Genomic DNA, 20563 nt, shown 5'->3' on the forward strand with positions numbered 1-20563 from the left:
CCTGCTTTGTTATTCGCCTTGTATAATTCTAAGGGGATTGTGGCAGGACGCTTATATTTTCTTTATACTTGTTTTTTCAGTGACCTAAGCTTCGCTACTACAAACATAAATGACAAATCTCGATTCTGAGAAACACCGATCGTCGATCGTCTAATGAAAAATATATCGGTGTGGGTGGTATAAGTCATAAAAGTACCGTCAATCGGTTTTATCATAAACGTCTTCGTATGAGTCCTAGAGTGCATTCAACAGCAAAAGCAACTTAAAGAGATAGTCACTGAATTCCTACGACTCACTGTCCGACTAGGTCCGAAAAGAATGAATTTTCTCCAGAAACCATCTCACAAGATTTCCGGTGAAAAATTCAACAAATATCACAGAAAACAACGACTTTTAGGCAATTATATCAAAAATAAACTAGTTTAGTTTCGTTCGTTAGGAAGTTTTTCCATGAGTATTTACCGCTTTTGGAAAATGCAATTAAGGTACCTTAGTACCGTTGTTATTTCCCGGCTGATCAGTTCAAATTAGTGAATCAAGGAATTCCTTCTCACTCTTTTTCTTTGCTAAACATTCCCGGATCATTAAAGGGATTTATTGAAAGTTTCAACAATTTCTCCAAGCAGAACCGCTGCGCAAGCCTTCCAGGGGTCTAAGTATTACAAACAACTGAAATCCAGGCAACTTTTCAGAAAAATTAGAGCCTTCACTTGTTTCCCACATTTTTATGATAGGTTACACTTTTGGTTATACCATCTAATGGAACCCCTACCCTAAAATGATCCATCGCCTTAGAATTGGCACAGAGCAATGCGGGAAGGGTTCAAGCTTTTCGGAAACTCGTAGAGAAGGATTGACGCATAGTAAGGATGATATTATACTATAGAGGCATAGAGACATGAGTCATCGAGAATATCTCTTAGCTTAGCAAAGGAACGCTTCAAATACATTGAATTAGTATAGATTCAATAACAATTTTAAATTATTGATTAGGCGTGTATTTGGGACAATTTCAAGTATGCTTCAAATTACAACTACGCAAGAATATCTCTAAACCCTTTGGAACCAAAAAACCTCCTCATAATGCAAATTAGGGAAGAGAGATTTAATTGACAACAAATTTAAATTAAATTTTAATTTACAAATAGCAGATATTTCATAAAACCCAGGGAGGTGCAATAAAATTGCCAAGCATTTCTTAAAAGCCTGAAAACAGAACAGAATTGAATAAACAACTGAACATCCAGAAAAACTGTAAACAACTTCAACAAATATATTTCCCAAACTTCATAAAAACTTCTTCCCTTTCTACGTTTTAATTTAAAATTGTTTTGATACTATTAGGAGCTAGAGCGCAAAACTTTATCTGATTTGATACGATCATCTTGAAATTTAGACTAGTGAAAGGAAATCGATTACAGCCAAACAATTAACTGAAAAAGCAAGAATTCAAGAAGCAAACATCTACCAAGTTCTAGAGAAACAGAACAACAAGTCTCAAGAATGTCTAAACTGATTCTTCGGGAACCTTCTTCGTGGAAAGGTTAGTGCTTTCCTCCAGAACTCTTTACCAGTTCCTTATTTCTCTGCTTTTTCTTACATACATTTCTTCGATTTTTTTCTTATATTTCTTACAATTTGTCGAGTTAAAGGCCATTGTACTCGAGTCAAACGAGCAATGACTTATGCATAACTCTGGCGAACTATGGAGACGGAACGGAGTTGAGATGGAATGGGATGGGAAGCGCGCTACACTTGCACGTTCACCTTTTTTTCGTGCAGCACATGGTATCCAACAATCGAAGCAACTCCAAACGTGGAGCATGTTAAGGCTGGCGATGATGTTGCTGATGGCGCGGCAGTGGTCGCCACGATTTTTCAGTGAAGACATGAAGTTTAAAGAACATTCTGCTGTATGTGTGCGAGGTACTGTGGTTGTGAAGGGGAGTGGAACGATTGGAGCCGGCAAGGTGAACGTCCATATCTTTGGCTCTAAACTGTATAATACATTTGATGGCGATGATTCGATGATAATGACGATGACGATAGCTTGCCCGCCCGCCTCATGGTGTTCAACCTGCTCGCAAGTCAGAAATTTCCACGTAACGTTCACTACAATCCGGTTCGAAGTGAGGACAAGACGAAAGGAGAACGAGTTGAACGGCTTTCGAGGTAAACCAACTCCAGAACGGCGTTCAAGTGCAATGGCACATATGTTTGCAAATTTCCACTTTGAATTTTCTACCACAGGCATCTTCCTGAGCGCTAAGGGCTGAACATTATGCCACCATCGTCATACTCTCGCTCAATGTGGCGTCACCAAGAAACTGGTCCCATGGTTCCATGCATTTCACAGAGGAAATCCACCAACCTAGACCACTGCAGTGGTCAGTGAGTATTTGGTTCCTCTTCTTACGCCGCTCCAAGTCAACAAAGATGGACGTGCAGAGTTCATGTTGATGACGACACAAATGCTTCTGGTCGTGCATTCAACGCCAACGAGGAGTGCAATGAACGCAAGTTGTAACTACATGACGCACTTGAAATATATTCCCATTAGTTCTCTACAAGAGTGCATTGAGTTCGAATAGTGCGTGCATGGCTTCTGGCGTTGCACCCCACACATCCGCCAGCGGGGCCACTCTAGCCTGTGTATGTGAAATACTAGAGACATTCTTAATGGAAAGCCGCTAAGCATCTAGTCTACGCGCTAGTAAATGTGCCCTTTATGTTGTCAATGCACGGTTCATTGACATTCATTTGTTCTAGAAAAATGAAATACAAAGTCTGAGAAGGGCTCATTCTATGTTCTAATCAAGATAATGAGCTGCTCAGATCCGTTGTTGATAGAAAAATTTAGTTCCTTGCTCATCTCGCTTACCACAAATACGTTTTTGTTAAAGATTCGCATTTTTAGTGTGATTAATTTGTCGATTTGTCCTATTGCATAGTCTAGATAGACAAGAAACTCGCTCTAATGCATTTGATATGGTATTGGAGCTATTGGATTTGGTTTGAAAGAGCCGGAAGCTGGATATTAGTACTTTGAATCTAAACAGTTCTATCCATTTTCTACCCGTAGAAGTCATATGCGAAAATTTGACAAACAAAAATGTATTGTCAGGGTAAAAATTAGCACTAGGGTGGTGTGATAGAGCCACCGTATCACAAAAAAAGCTTACTAACTTGACTTCTAAGCTCCTTTTGATGTGACATTGAATGCGGTTATTCACATTTGGCTTTGGTCAATTACCGCATCTACACACATACAACTATACCCTCCATCTGGGGGGAAAATAGATAGCGCGAGATACTACATGCCCACATTCGAGCAGTAGCGCTCGGTTCAACCAGCTACACATGCTATTCTACACTCAGTGGAGGCTATATATAGGCATATAGGGGGAGATTATATATACAATGAAATGCTCGGGTTATATTTTATACTATTGTGCCATGATGACGTTGGGGAGCTCGCTCCCGTTTTCATTTTTTCTCAGCTCAGATAGGGGGCAGCCAGTAGGTAAATAGTAAATTGAATGGGGCCAGAAGCGCTACGTCTTCAGTTGGTGAATGGCTCGGATTCATGGTCTGAACGTGAAGATTTTGATAGCATAGCAGAGTTTATCTGTTTCGGAAAATATCGCATTTAGTGCGTTGGGTGAGGTCTTTCTTATCACAGGGCATTGAAACGCATTTGAATGTGAATGCACGATAAACAAGAAGCTAGATATGTGGTTAGTATTTTCCTACGCTTCCAAAACAATTTCTCAATTTTTGAAGTCTGATAGTCCAGCACTGATACAGTGCAAGCTCTGTCTTATTTTGACGACAAAATGGGATCAGAAATTTGAGGTTTAAAGGTTTCTTGGAATGAATGCAGAATGTAGTATTACAATGGAGAGGATGGGATAGGATGTTTTTTGAGTGCAGAAATTATAGTTTATACGGAGATCCTATCATACTTGAAGCGCTGCGTTTCCCCTCTCTGGCTTGGATTTTAATTAAAACAACAGAGATAAAGTAGTCCACGTCTACCCTCATCGTTGCATCTGAGAGTTATATTTGAAAGAAATTGAACTTTTATTTCAACAGTTATATTTATTCTTCAAAATCCAAAGATTTCGTCATCTCACAGATGCCATCAAGCCCCCTTCCATGACTCAACGATACATAAAAAAAAAACTTCCTGACAACTACCAACTTGCTCATTAAAAGCGAAATTCAGAAAAAAAATTCAGACAACAATCGCCATGAAAGTGTCTGCGTAAATTTGATTGAACTTGAACCCATTAATGTTGCGTGCCTACTTTTTTTCGCATATACCTATATAGCAAAGTGGGCATACGTGCCATATTGCTTCATGATACACTTCCACACGCATTACCATTTTCGAAGCTCCCAAAAAATGGCAGTCTTCAATCCATAAAACTGTCTCTCACAGCTTTTGAGTGTTGTATTTGTGTTGAATCTGTGTCTTGATTCATGCTCGCATTATAATAGAAAACTGGTCTTGCAGAATAAATAATAGGAGGACATCCGAAGATCTCGTTAGTTTTCGGGGAAAGAGGGAAATAACTTCACCGAAATGTTTCAACGGGACATTAACATGTCCATGAGATTTGAACTTTTTGATGGTCTCCATCTAACGTTCAAGGCTACAATAAAAATTTTGTATAAGTTTAGATATTAGTTTGATACCGCTGCAAGCAATCTATTCACAGATATTGTCTAATATAAATATATATATATACATATATAATTTATTAACTTTCCGCATACTGCGCGCTAAGTTTTTCCTCTTTTGATGACCTTAAAAAATCATGGTCAAAGAGTCATTGACTCGATGGCGCTATAAAGAATTCAATTCGAATGGGGGTTGTGGTATTTTGATTGTATGGCATGTCGAGTTAGATAAAATTAGCATTGTGTTATTTGTGGCAGTGGTGAGAATAAAAAATGTTTGCGAATAAAAATATTCTAATGGTATGTAGGTCGACTTGAAACGACTTTATCGCTGAAAAAATATATTCTTCTAGAAATATTCGGCAGTGATTCTATTTTCAAGGTAGGAGTGTCATTTTGGAGCATTGATAGCAGATTAGTCGTTATAGGTTTTGCATACAGATGTGCAGAATTTCCTGTTTTCAGAATCTTAAGTAAGACATGTCCTTCAAAGTATCCTATCACTTTGTTTACGAGTTGTCATGAATGCTTTCTACTAGAATACATATGTATTTAGTTTTTCATTAGAATGGTGAAACCAAAATAGAAGCCATCTGGCCGGTTCGTCTTCCTTCCGCGGTGCAACTTTACTTGCTACCAGTGTCACTTATTTGTCGAATTGAAACAAGGACCAGTAGTTAGATCGTTAAATGTGAAGGATTTCATGATATCCATATGTAATTTTGCAAAATCTTGTACCTCTCGCATAAACTCAAGGAATTTTCAAGATTATTGTTATTGGATTACATTCTTAATATTGATAAACCGATTTCCTCACACGAGAATTAGAAAGTGTTTGTCAGTCAATCTCGAATATAATCGAAATAGTTTGAACTTTGTTCCATACATACAATTTAAGTCCATTCCCTTTTCCCTTTGAATAATTCCCAAAAGTGATAGATACTTCTCTCTGGCTCGAGAACTATAACTACTAGTGACTTTAATCTTAAGCAGAGAAAAAAGATATCCAGTTTCTAAAAGATAGGGAACAATTACCATCCCCTTTCCTACTGCACTTTGCAACTATAGGTCCAATCGTTTCTGAAGATATGAATTCTAACTTTTCGTTTTCTGCAAAGCCCTAAAAATAGTTTAGATAATCTTCTACCATATTCTGCTTTGTTAGAACTAAAAGCCTGATTTCTTTTATAAATAAAGGAAAATGCTTACCTTGCAACCTTCACAAGAATGTACTCCATAATGAAAACCTGATGCTTTATCGCCACAAACCCGACATAAGACTGTTGTACCATCGAATTCTGTAAAATAAATGACATAGATTTAATAACGTCTTTTAAAACAATTGGTTAATATAATATTTAGATTCAAACCGGTAAAAACATCAGAAAAACGAGTCCTATTTCATAGAAAACAAGATTCAACAACTAGAGACAATCAATCAGTAAGACACTTTGACTACAAATTTATCAAGTTGTTGGTTTGTTAAAGCCTTAATGGAACTACATCCCTCATACAGAAGCCACAACATGTGCCAAAACAACTTTTGAGAAAGTGATTATACCCACTTAGCAAGCAAAACAATCTGAGTCAATCTTTTTGAATATTTTCTAAAGTTTTGTTGAAATCAAAACCTTATTATTAACAGGGATTCTGATCCCAGTATAGAACCTCCATAATAGGATAATAGTTGATACTGGAGGACCAACAGTTCCCTTATACAGTCTTTTCTCTTCTGTGAGAACACACCGAAGTAGAAGACAGTTGAATCCAATATACAGTAGCTGTGAAACATAAACCAAAAGTCTTAGCCAAGAACGATACTACTATTTTTCCTAATAGTTGAACAATGATTAACAAATCTCCTCCAGACTAAAACTACATATGATGGAGGGTAACGGTTGAGAAGTAAATGAGGCTCTTCCTGTATGAAACATTCTGCGACTTTTGATCTGAGGCAAGCTGTGGAAAAATCCATTCTAGGGACATTAAAATTCGATGAGGGTAACCCAAGCAATCAACAATTTATTTATGGCGGAATGAAGGCAAGTGAATTGGACGCTCTGTTTAGAAAAAGAGCTTAAGAGATAGTATAGGAATCCTGCAAACGGTATCGTTTCTAAGAGGTTCACTAAGCTATATTCTGTTGTAGCCGTACAAGCGCATAAGCAAATGAATGCTAGAAATGTTGCAAGGAAACGAGAATTCATATAGGAATGCAAAAAGGCAACAATTAAAGAAAGTTCAAAACAAGTGTATGAAGCTAAAAGATAAATAAGTCTCAAGCTCTAACTTATTTTCGAGGTCAAGTTCAAAACTAGCTCCTCTTTTACGCATTAAAACCCAAAGAAACAATCGGGAAACATTGGCTTCCCCATCTTCATCGCTACCTCTAGGCTCAAGCTGATCATAAAGTCGATCCGCTTAATAAAATTTCTAGACATCTTTATTCCTCAAAATCTAATATCTCATTTCAGATCACAATCGGTGCCACGGGATCATAATATAATAATAAAAACCAACGATGCAAATCACCCACTGCAATGCCTTCAATAACCTCATACTTAACACTTTTTATGGCACCAATCATTAACTAGACAGCGCCGTCACATAAAACCATCTGTACAAGTTACGGAGAAAGATGTGAAAGAGCAATGCCAAGAAGAAAATGGGAAAAATTACGTAACTTTCACCGAAAGTTGTTTTGAAACGAAGGCGAAATACACAACCAAGCAAACGGAGAAAGTACACAAGAAACACGACAACAAAATTGTGTGGGTACTACCACCTTTCTTCTGTTTCTTCTCAATGCGGGAATTCTTTGCCTGTTTTGTTTTATCTCAACCAGCCACAGCATCTTATATTGCGGATCAACAACGGCAGCATATATCGTCATCGTCGTTTAGGTGAGTGATGCCACAGAAGAAAGCGAAAAGATGGAGAGTGAAAGAAAGAAAGGTGAAATGGAGAAGTAGGAATTAGATAGACTGGCCAAGCATGCTGTTTGGAGTATTTGATTCCGCCGGGCGCATTGCATCTTTCATTGTGGACATTTCAGAGCAACCAATTGCAATGAACGATGATTCGTGCAAGATTTGATCAATGAGCGCAAGCAAACCGAGTAATTGAACTCTTGTGGTTACTAAAAATGCAATTGCGCACAGTTTCGAAAATGTACATGGATCGTGAAGCCAAAAACGTCTCACTCGTTCGCATGCCCCAAGCCGAAAGAAAGTGAAATCACTTTCACTGACATCCTTCACTTTTTTCGACAAACCAGCAAAGCCAACAACAACAATGCTGTTGTGTTGCTCGCTTAAGAGTTTTTTGATCTGGATTTCATTTTAAAGTGCATCAATAAGAAAATATCTGCCGGGCTACAATGCCATTGGCAGCAGCCAGCGAGTTGGCGAGCAGGTAAAGATATAACCCATGCACCAACGTTTTTCCAAGAGTTCGTTGAACTGGAAATTCATGGTAAGCGAATTGGTCTCACTACAGAAATGATTAAGCGCAGTGGAAAAAATTGCAATGCGACGGTGAATCTTCTGGCTTTCCACTAATTATTATTTATTTACCGAAAAGAGTTTTTGTCCTATGATTTTTTTACATAAGTAAGAGTTAGTATTGTCTAACCTGGCCGAGCTTTATCAAATAATTTCAGGCCTTTTATTCGAGGACTTGATACCAATTTTGACCTTTTCGAAAGAAAAATATGATTGAATCGCCCGCTATACTTAGAAAACGTTTGCTAGAAACATGGGAAATGCTCAATAGAAACTGACTGAAATGAAATTTAACATGTTGCTGTATAGCTAACTGTAAAGTGATCTAGGTTTTCACCTATTGCTTTGATAATAATAAATAATGAGAGAGATAAAAAGTTTCTTTCCCTAATCTTGACCGGATTAGGGAACATAATTTAGTCCGACGTCATTGCTCGAAAACTGATTTCGTAAGCAGTGAAAATATACTTGCTATCGAATTCAGGTGAATTCAGAGCAACTCATATAATAAAAATCCAATGGATTGCGTTTTCATTCCATCCTTAAAGTCCGAAAAATATTCTTCTATATAAATGTTCTGCCATTTAATTTAATTTTAATTTCTGCTTTTACTACTTGCGCAAACAAGAATTTCCAGAAAACTAGAAGTTTTATTAATTTATATTCTTCTAGTCCTTTCTCGTTAATCGACCATTAATACCGCTAGTCTCAGCAGGCTTAGGAAAACCTTGGGTTCATGTTTCGTTTACTCTATGAGTTCATGGAAAATGTATACCAAAAAATTCTCAAGTGCGCATTGAATATTCCCAAAACAGCAATCGTACTTATACATCACCAACAGCATTTTTTATAACGTCCCCCTTTGATTCGGAAATAATATTCTATTTCACCTTCCTCTCCTCACTAAGGTCGTTCGTTCATGCTTGAAAATTTTGACCCTAACATTCGCATACGCACTCCATGTACACGAACAATTCAACCAATTACCTAAGTACAATATGGAAAAGGTCAACTTTCAATGCCTTCAATTTTTTTCACTATATCAAATAATCACACTATCCATAGAATAATAGTTTATATCGCAAAAGATGAAAAGATAACCTACGCAGCAGTAGTAGCGGAATTATCTAATTCGGCAATGACCTTCATTATTTGAAAAGTTCATGTTCGAACATTTTACGCGTAATGTGGCCATTAACTGAGTGTGAGTGAACGATTGATGCTGAAATGGATGGTGGGGGAATACCTTGAATATAGAGTTTTCTAAGGCAATATATAACAATTTTGGAAATCTCTATGACACGTGTGTGTCAAGAAACTCTTGATGTCCTTGAATTTATGAGTAATTTTCGAGGACACAGTGAGTAATAATTTTCTGATTCACGTGTATGAAAATGTATTTGATGATGAGTTAGAAGGTTAGAAGTTGATTGAAACATGACACACTTTCCATTGGGGTTGATTGGTGGTAATCATGGTCTAATTTTGGAAATATTCTGAAGTAAAAATCAATAACTGGTGAGAAACGAAGAACATTTTTATATCATATTCTTCGTTCGTTTCTTTTTAATTTACACATGTAAGATAGGTTTTCGAAGAATCTACTGTTTGATATTTAAGTTGCTATCATTATCACAATGAACTGATTCCAGATAGTTACTCAAAATGAAAATAGCCTTACCTGGTTATTCAAAAGATAAAAGGCAAACTTCAACAAGTTTTTTTTTGTTTAAAAATTGAAATGTGCGAAGCCCGTATCCATTTGCTGTCGAGTGAGATCAATTGTAAAGAACCTTTTTCACGCTTTTTTGGTTCACAAAGCCCTCCTTTTGAGATAAGCACCCAAAGTTTCAGAATTACAATTTGCTGCCTCGTGCAACTCAATAATTTTTTTAATTAAGAATTTGCCTCGACGCCCTTCTTTCATCGCTTTGAAAAGTTTGAACTAGAGTATAACTCCAGAAAAGATAGATTCATTCCAAGTACAATGAGCTTAAATCCCTCTTGGTACGTTGATGTAGAAGGATCGAAGAAAATAGAAGAAGGAGAACCTCGTACTCACACTTTTCAAAGTTGTATTTCTCTGCCGCATGTCCCTTAAAATAGGTAACGAATTGGAAATCGGAAATAGTTCGGAAGAGCTGTTATGTTTTAAGATAACTTCATTCACTCAATGGGGCTTCACCGTAGATACTAATATACGACATTTAGTTCGTTAGGACTTGCCGGACCCAAACCTTTAATATATATTATATATGTAATTTTCCTTAAAGATTGGTTTTCAACTGGTCCCAATCTAAACAAATTTTTGTATACCAGAGACCTTTCGTAATTGCTATAACATACAAAAGCTGTTAGGTTCTGTCAAGGACTTACTGTTTGTTCTACGTTATATTTTTCATTGCCGGACATTCAAACATTAAACACGAATGCGATACTGTGTCTCCTTTCCGCTCCTTTATGAAGCATACGACATCCGTGCCGTCTTTTTTTATTATGTTGTTCCCGTTTCATTTTCAATAAGATTGCGTCAGTTTTATTATCTTACATTGAATCTCGTGCAAATAATAACCCTAGAGCAATGGACAAGCTTATAAAAGTGGATCAAGCACAAAGATAAACACAAACACCCATGACCAACCGGATTTCGAACCCGAGGAAGTAAGGTCGTCCCGTAGCTAACGCACAACCAACCAATAATTAGGCAGTGACAATTCCCATAAATACAATTATTTTTTTTCAATTTTCCTTAATAATAATAATAATCGTTGGCGCAACAATCCATGTTGGATCAGGGCCTTGAAGTGTGTTAGAGCACTTCATTCAAGACCGTAACGGTACACTAGGAGGCAATGTGGTCAGCATTGCGCTCGCCCGAGATTATTACCCTGATTTGACTCAGGTACTCATTCACAGCTGAGTCGACTGGTGTCCGACGTCAAATCACGATACAAATCCCACTGCCACCAGCGAGATTTGAACCGCGACCTTCCTTCAATTTTCCTTAGCGCAATATAATTTGTCTTTGCGTACTTTTGTTAAAAACGGTATAATATTCCTATCCATGGCTAATTTCCTTCCAATATTTGGGGTTAATGATGCAATTCGTGCTAGAGCACTTCATTTCAAGACCGCACCAATATATTAGAAAGCAGCGTGGATGGCATGACGCTCGCCGGGATTATTGCCCTAATTCAACTCAGGTACTCATTTATAGCTGTATCGACTGGTATCCTACATCCACTCAGGAGGCAAATCTCTCTCCCAGCAGTGGGATTTGAACCGCAACCTTCCGTTGTGATAGTTTAGTGCCTTAACCACTAAGTCATTCGGGCACATGGTACTTTTAATTGAGGACGAACCATAGTAAGGAATACTCTGCAGTTATATTATACTTAGCCGCTTATTATGAACGGATGAAATATACATATGTGCAAAAGATCCTTAGTGATATAGGGATGAAAACAAAATAAATTTCCAACGATAAGAACCTTTTCGACTAATATTCGGATAAATACACCAAAAATTAAGTGATGTTTCAAAATCGGCAGTCCCACTCAATGAGGCAATAGACTGCTGATGTCAAATGGCAAATTTTATCTTGAATACAGTAGTTGCTGATGCCATTATTATAAAAAAAAACATCTATATCTAATTTTTCAGAAGAAGACCAAGTAAAGTTTACGTCGTTTGGTAACATAATCACCAGGACAGTGGATTCGACCTCTCGCCTAAAGATTTCTATAAGAATTGATAATTGATTCAGTCAATTTTCCTAAAGATTTCCACAAGAATAAATCATATTTCGTCGATCCTTTCATTATGGCTAATTTATTTATATAAGAATAGATTTCAATGTGAATCATATGGTGGGTGATCTCTTTAAATATTTTGATTGTCGTAGGAAAATCGAGGAGTGTATATTTGCAAGCCGGTAGTAAATATAATTCTTTAGCATTCTTTAAACATTTTTAAAGAAATAAATGTCCCTTTAAGCCTTCACTGTCGATTCCTGCCCGCGTGCTCTAAATTTCACTAGGAATTCCCTAAAAATAAAACTATTAAAAGAAAAAGTTTCCGGTTTTGTACAAAACCAGCACTGAAGAAGGACACATGTTGTGTCCGAAACACATGTCTGCATTTTTTAAAAAACCGCAATAAATCTATAGTAAAACAGGAAATACTTTCTTTTAATAGGTTTACTGTAGAAAACAAAGAAACTACTTCTATAAAACCATTTCCTGAGAAGTTCTTCTGATCTGTAGTTTTAGAGCTAATTTCTAAAATTACAGATCAGATCGTTGTTCTAAGCCACGTGTCTCTAGAACGGCCCACTAATCGACTACTTTGGGATAAAGGATCCTATCGCATGGGATAGCCAGCTAAGGAGTTGACGCCCCTTCTTAAGATGGGACCTATCCACTGCCACTTCGGCCTTCTAATTAACACGTCCATCGGCACCTGGCCTGTACATTGACGTGGTTCTCCGTTCTCCATTTTGACATAGTAGATTTTATCTGGATTAATTAGTACTTTCTCAAATAAAGTCTTTATTTATTGGGGAAACAAATAACATCAAGCAAATGCAACTAGACAAGAAGTAAAATTCTAGATTGTCCATTCGGATCGTGTTCTAGACCATCAGGTCTATGATATAAAAAAATTCAACATTAATTTCTGCGGAAACCATAATGAGTCAAGGATATCAATCCATCTCATTTCTGAGGCGCTTGTCGCATGAATACCTGAGATCCATTTAAATTGAAGAGGTCAAGCACACTCCAATTAACATCCATGTATCCGCTCAGAAGTACTACATAAACTTCTAATGACCAGGCCAATAATAACTCCATTACCGACATGATACGATGAGCGAATAGGAAAGGCAACAGTTGTTTGTTGAACTATCGAGTTAACCACTCGTTTCACCTTATTCTGCCCACTGAATTGATACTTCCGCATATGAAACACCTTGCAAAAAGCTTGCGTCGAGGTCTGCCGCGAGAAACTCTCCAAGCCAAGCAGCAGCACTAGTCATCCAGCGCAACCAGCACGCCTGGCTGTTTGTTTGCTGGACGTGTGCGAAGCGAATAACCGATTACTATTTAACCATGAATACACTCTCAGATTCAGTGCTTTTTCTCGTTCTGCTCTGAGTTCCCCATTTCTTTCTCACGCATAGGTGTTCGCGGCGGTGCGACGTTGACGCAACAACCTTCATAATCAAAATGTTATAAAAATGTTCGTTACACATATGCTAGCCACTCGCGGCTCGCAATGAATTTTTTCAGAGGGGTCGGTATAGGTGTATTTTGAAAAATGTGGAGAAGTATGAATATTACCGAGTAAATATAGCAAAAGTGGTGGAGAGGAAGCATTGTGAAGAGAGACTATGGCGGTGATGGCTTGCGTTTTTTTCATACACTCGCCGCCTCGAGGTCAAGGTTGGCCAAGTACCGAAAATTTTGTTTTTATTAGTTGCGTCTCTTTCTGGCCTGTACACAGCCCGATACTTCCCGCCTCCTTCAGCCACATGCCATTTAGTAATAACATGGAGCTGATGGTAGAACTCTTATGAAGCTTTAACATTGGCATTGCTGGTACTGACAAGTCTCAACCATGGCAATAAACTTCTTTAGTTTGTTGCTTTGAACCGAATCTGGTATTTCTTCCATCATTATCGTCGCTTTTATTTGGGGGCTCTCTTTGTTATTTTTTCAACCAAACATTTTTATGCTATGAACGTCTTGAGAACAGGTTTTCTTCTTTCTCACGTTCACGGACAAAACCAGCGAGAACTTTAACTCCTTTCCGTTTGATTAGTAAAGATTTGGTTAGATTGGCCAAGTTGAAAATAAACACAGATTCGATGAAAGTGATTCTCTGTGCTTTTCTTTGATTTCAGAGACGGAACTTTCCATAGAATCTGAAAGTAAGCCGCTCATAAATTTAAGAACCATTTGGTCTAAGAACCTCGTATCGAAAGCAACCAACGGCTTCCAATTGGGATAGTTTCATATTACTTCAAATCCTACGCGACAGGGAGAATTATTAATAAACACCTGAATCTGAAAGGCGGTAGCACCCACAGACGAAGAAGGAGCAATGCTAAACAAAGGATACGCACCTATATTGAGCTCTGGCTCACCCTTAACAGAGCTTGCTACAGTCGTGTCCATGACGGGATAGCTTTTTATATACTCAGGCGTCTGAGGACGCTGCTGCATTTGCGACACATTTGCCGACGATTCACTGGTACTAACGACACACGAACTACCTAACGATTGGCCACAATTATTACTACTGCTACTATTCCGGCTGTTGTTCTTCAGCACTGAACTATTGTTCACATAGATAACGTTACTATGCGGGACGCGTTGGGTTGTCACGATACTGTGTCCCATAGCATTATTACCGACACTTCCACTACCGCCAGTACTGGCAGGATCAACCACAATAATTGTCTGGTTATTTTCACTGGCGCTCCGCGATGATTGCATATGATGATGGGGTTGGTGGTGATGTGAATGATGATGCTGGATGACAACAGCATGGGTTGTGGAGGATTGAGCTGACTGCAGCACTGGTGGCATTTTCATTGGGGGTGGTGGTGGAGGTGGATGAGGATCGTGGTGATTCTTGCCGGTGACCACGACCGAATCCGAGGAATTGGCTGTGGCCTGGACTTGATGATAGGGATGGTGGTAAATGGACGGTGGGTCGGCAGTGTGGTTAGCCGGACATTGCCTCGGCTTTGTTAAAGACAGTGATGATGAAGATGAAGGTGTAGCTGATGACGATTGCGACGAACAATCAGGCACCTGAACGCGGATAACCGACGTTGTCGACATTTTACTGTTGGAGCTGTCGGCTGGCATCAACATTTCCTAAACTCTCACTTTACAAGACGCGATTCCTTCGAACTAACAAAAATTCCAACATTCATACGAAACGCAACGAAATTCCAATTTCTCTTTCAAACTGCACTTCAATTAAATTAAAAGTCGATTCCATAACCATAACTTCTCACAACATTAAACATCTCCGATGTTGCATCTACTTCGTTCACAATTCTGTAATCGTTCCTTTGAGGCGCACAACTTTCTTCGCTAGTCTGACAACGAGCAGTGTCTCGGACTGAATAAGTTAAGTCACATCAATGAAAGGAAAATTAGTACTGCTTGTGATGTCTTTCCATCCCAGCCAGGCGTATAGCTCAACACACACCGATCGCACAACACTCGCTGTGTAGGCCTCTCTCAAATCGCGGTTCAAGCTCGCGATCCACGGCTATGTGGAATGCGTTCCATGGCGGAGTTCTCACGAAGAGGGAGAACCCCGTCCCGTTCGAAACAGAGAGCAGCCAGACCTGTGTACATGCCCATATGGCTGCAAGCATGCCGACCAGGAGGAACGAGGCGCTATCATATGTGATCATATGTGGATGGATTGCGACTCTCATGTGTGGCGAGCAAGTTTAACACCAACACGAGCATAGCTCAATTGTCATCATCAACGTTTAGTGGAGACTTTCACCGATTCCGTATAATTGCCGCTGTTCGCTTTCAGAGAGGCAGGGAAAAAGTAATAATAGTGAATGTGATGATTGCGCCCGCGATCGTGCATGTACTCATATGTTGAGCACTGAAGGTCGGTGCCACCAGCCTAATCGATCTTTAGACAACCACCAATGCAGAAATAGTTATGATAGATAGATTAGATTATGCAGCGAATAACCGAGTTTGGCCTTCATGTAAAGTTCATGGGACCGAATGATAGCGTTTCGCGCACATGAGCATCTGCATCGTGTCTGTTGGAACAGGTAAAGGAACTTTGATAACTTCAAGTTCGCTTTTTCCATTAATTTTCTTTATTTAACCCTCTAGTCCAGTCATGTGCACGGAATTAGTTGTACAGTGGTTCAACCTCGAAGTAATAATTTCGGTTCAAGTGCGAAGAATGCCATTCATGAGTACATTCAAGCCTAAAACAGGAAAAAGATAACAAAGGACTAGCGTAAAACATTACCTGCTCCATTAATTGTAAAAACTAGGCGTTGTGAGGTTTGGAGCGGCATTGACATTCTTAGAATAATAGCATTATTGAATATTTCAACTAATATAGTGATGTTTGTGAAAATCCTTGATAATAGGGGCAGGTCAAGTGCTATATATTTAGGAAGTATTGAAAGATGTTTGAAACTTTATAGCATTCAAATAGTGGGGGTGTTTTGAAAAAATCGAAAGTTTGGGCTAGTATGATGTCGCAAACTAGCAATATATCATAAAAATCGAGTCCAGATGCATAAATAGAAAAGTAAAAATCAATGCCAAATGAACCGAAAATTTTCCCCGGTATTGTCCACCTTTCAAACTATTATTACTGATGATGAAAAAATGTCGACAGAACAAATAAACGGCAATTTGCTATCGACTTGGGGAATATCGAAAATAAAAGGACTTAAAGACCGGAAGCTCGACGATTTAGTTATGAAAGGCTTTGTGGATTTCTCCTCTAAAAACATTTGAGGGCACGTTGGTTTCATTTGTTCATAGCTTGTAGTGTATATCATGAAGTATGTCAAACTTTCCACTATAATATGATATTGACATTCTACATATGGCTTAAAGGGAGAAATCACATTAGAATGCTTATTATCAGGTCTATTTGTGAAATTTTTTTAATGCAAAAAAACAATTGCAATTCAATCAAGTTTGGACATTATATTAGTTAACAACAACTTCTGAGAATTTATTTGAACAACTTTTGAGCATTTATTTGAACAATTTAAACTAAAAATAACAAAGTTACGCGAGATTACTCTGCTGAAGGTCGTACCTAGAGTTCTCGAATTGCGGAATGTGTAGCGACTCCACTTTTTATATGAAACCAAAACGGATTTCATTGTACATAATGTTTCGAGAAGGACGCATTTGAAAAAAAAAATAATTTGAAAAATCTCCTTTCGAATATGAAGACATTTCTCACTTCTAATTACAAAGTAATAACACGTTATTTACTAGGACTACAGATTACGTAAGGACATGAAGCGACTACCTTTTTTGCGCTCAAGCTTAAGCCTGTACCCGGTAATCGCTCAATTCTGCGCAAATTTCGCTTTGAATTCTTTGCGGCGTATTCTGGTATAGCTAATTTTATGATCTATGCAATAAAAAAAATCTAATATGGTTTCTCTCTTTAAAGAGATCACCCCGTGTGCCGGCTTCAAGGATTGGTCTTTTTTTGTTGCACCAATTGAGTAGATAAGTTACTGTCTACTGGCTTTGTATGTATCTATTTTTAACAAAAAAAAATGAACACAAAAAGAAAAAAATACTCTTCTTTTTATAATCAAATTGTTAAAAACAACATTGTTAGTAACAAATTAAGTAAAATGTAAACAAAAATTTTAGGTATATGTAAAGGTTAAAATGTTAAAGAATATCTGTGCGAAGTTGATAGCATAATTACTTTTTAAGTCACATTTGGCAGCGTGGACAAAAAAACATGTTTTGAAAAAAAACGCCAGTAAAGTTTTTGCTCTTGTAGAGTTATCATCATCATCATCAACGGCGCTACAACCGGTATCCGGTTTGGGCCTGTCTTAATAAGGAACTCCAGACATCCCGGTTTTGCGCCGAGGTCTACCAATTCGATATCCTTAAAAGCTGTCTGGCGTCCTGACCTACGCCATCATTCCATCTCAGGCAGGGTCTGCCTCGTCTTCTTTTTCTACCATAAATATTGCCCTTGTAGAGTTATAAGCAGCTTAATATGCGATGTCAGGACCATAAAACAAGCCTTGTACTTTCAAAAAATTATTCATTACGGCTTATTTTTCTTCCAAAACTTATCCGAGTGAGAAATTAAAAAACATAGATCGAGCGTGCTTGCTTAACCGCTTTTGGAACTTCCAACGCTCACCAGTTCACTAACTTTCTAGGAACTTTTTATTGACCTTAAACAACAAATTTTCAAAGCAAAAAAAAAACAAGTCGGAAATCGGAAGCTCGGCGCTTCATATATGAAAGGTTTTGTAGATCTTTTATGTTACACGGTGGTGCCACTAATATATAACTCATAGTATTTGTACATTGAATGTACCCAACATTCAATTCGATTTTATATTAACATTTTAGTAGATATTTGACGCGAAAGGAGCAACTTTGTTAACAATGATAGATCTTCCAGTATAATGCTTCATATTAAACTTTTATGACTGCAAAATCTTACGAATCTAGGATGAGCTTAACAGAGGTTTGCAGTTAATTTTCAAAAAATATTCTATTATTAACGTTATTTGAGCAAATATCGTAACGGAGAGTATTTTAAGATCTAGATACCATGTGCCCGGACCACCATATTTTTCAGACTTTTCGGTAGGATAGTTTTTGAAAACGAGTCCTTGAAGTAATTCTCCTTTTTCACAGAGCGGGGGGATCAAGGCGATTAGCACGATCTCTTTCAGATTTTTTGCCTGGATAATTTCGGTTAAACACTTTTGAAACATAGCCTCTTACCATGTAGGTGAAGTATTCCCTCTTCCTCAAAAAAATGAAGAATTCCTTACAGACAGAAGGTTCGCCATTGACTGCATACATACCTCACTCACTTCCATTAGGCTTCATGACAACTTTATAATTATTTTGGAAAAAACTAATAACAGACAAACAAATTAGCAGAGAACCGGACAGACACTCAGACTCAATATAACTTCGATTTCCAGTACTTATGCACCTTGAAAGACAATTCGAGTAAACTTTCATGAATTTGCAACTAAGGTTTATTTGTCCGTTACTACCAGTCCGAGCTGCACACTCCTTGAAAATCTATATTGCAAACATTAGTATGTCTGTGAATTGTTGGATACTGGATATGAAGTGAAAATGAAATGCTATTACACAACATTATAATTGGCTCGATATACATATGATAATGTTTTCCTTATTTGATGATTAAGTTAATCCTAAACTCCTATACACTTAGTGACAGACTGCACCAGTTGGGAAATAACTGCTACCTAACATTAAGTCCATGACCGTTCATTTGTAGATAAGATGTCAACCTTTTTGAAAAGTCAAACTACTAGTGAACTTGGCATTGCATACGGAACCGCTCAGCACACTGTGGTTGAAATTTTTCATATGAAACATGTCGCATCCCGGCTCGTCCTACAAGAACTGAATTTCGTGCAAAAACAACACCAAAAGACGGTTCATGAGACATGTCCTCATTTTTGAAGCGAATAATAGGCCGATCTTCATAAAACGCATAATTACTAGTGATGAGATATGCGTGTCCGAGTTTGATATGGAGAAAAGTTAACAATCATTCGAGTGGTGCTTCACAGAAGAAAGAGCTGAAGGCCTTCCCTTTAGCAGCTTACCAGTCGTGCATAGGCAAGTGGTTGAAAGGTTGGCAACATGTGTTGCTTCACATGTATGTTATTCTGAAGGAGGTGAAATAAATTTTCCTGAAGATTAAGGCGTTTTTGTTTCATTTTTGAATTCCCGGTACTTTTTGATCATAGGGTATGTCAACCCCAATAAATTCAGTTCCAGGGGAAATAACAATGCATATTCTCTCATTTGAAATGATACGTGGCTCCACCCAGCTGAAACCGGCGACCACCGCCGGATGAACCAGATATATAGATGGTTCGATACCTTTAATCTTCTATCCACTTATACAAATAGGAAGGGGGCAATGGCTTGCCAGATTAGTAACCTCTTTAGAATCATTTGGCCAAGACTCTGCCAGTGTAGTCGCGGTGTTTGAAGACAGACGTCACGGTCTATTGAAGACTTAAGGCCCACCGGCCAAGACAGCGCGCAGGACTCCTCTGTTCTGAGCTGACACCCAAATTTTTGTCATGTCATATAAATGTATATTAGAGGTTCTTCAGTTATGCTGCTTCCAGGGCAGGAATAGGGCAGCGTAAAAAATGGGAAAAAATAATTCTGTTGACCGAAGGTAGTCCCATCCGACTATTGTTGCTGTCGAAAGTTTTTTCGAACGTAATGAAAAACAAGTAAAGCGAGAATGCAGAAAACGCACACTATCCCGCAATGTGCGTGTGCGCAAATACCCTTCAAGTTATCGTACTCAAGATGGGGTTATTCTTAAGGATCTCATCAACAATCCCATTTCTTTGCCTCAAATTCCTATTCCCAAATTCCCAGCTCTAAAGAAACTGTAGGGACTGCAAGGAAGTGTTCATCGAGAAGACTGTCAAGGCCAGGAGCTTTACTCCACTTAACTCATTGACAACGCGATGGCACATTCCCTTTTGTTACAGCCAATCTGCGTTGCACTACAGAGAGTTGTACAATATCAGAGTTCAAGTGCATCATATGTGCCTTCAACTACAGTGA

At 38.2% G+C, this 20563-nt stretch overlaps 1 protein-coding gene across 6 annotated transcripts in view; it reads right to left on the minus strand.

The window, feature by feature from the left end:
- The window catches only part of LOC119648869 (ecdysone-induced protein 75B, isoforms C/D), a 180297-nt gene that overhangs the window by 66147 nt on the left and 93587 nt on the right, over positions 1–20563 (minus strand). For 5 of the 6 annotated variants that reach the window (XM_038050760.1, XM_038050759.1, XM_038050758.1 and 2 more), the window contains one exon: positions 5896–5984. In XM_038050760.1, coding sequence (XP_037906688.1) covers positions 5896–5984 — 89 coding nt within the window. Of the gene's footprint in view, positions 1–5895; positions 5985–14316; positions 15369–20563 lie in introns of those variants that run through there. The other variant, XM_038050761.1, reaches the window with a different exon arrangement.

This window comes from Hermetia illucens, chromosome 2 (assembly GCF_905115235.1).
Source record: "Hermetia illucens chromosome 2, iHerIll2.2.curated.20191125, whole genome shotgun sequence".
NCBI lineage: Eukaryota > Metazoa > Arthropoda > Insecta > Diptera > Stratiomyidae > Hermetia > Hermetia illucens.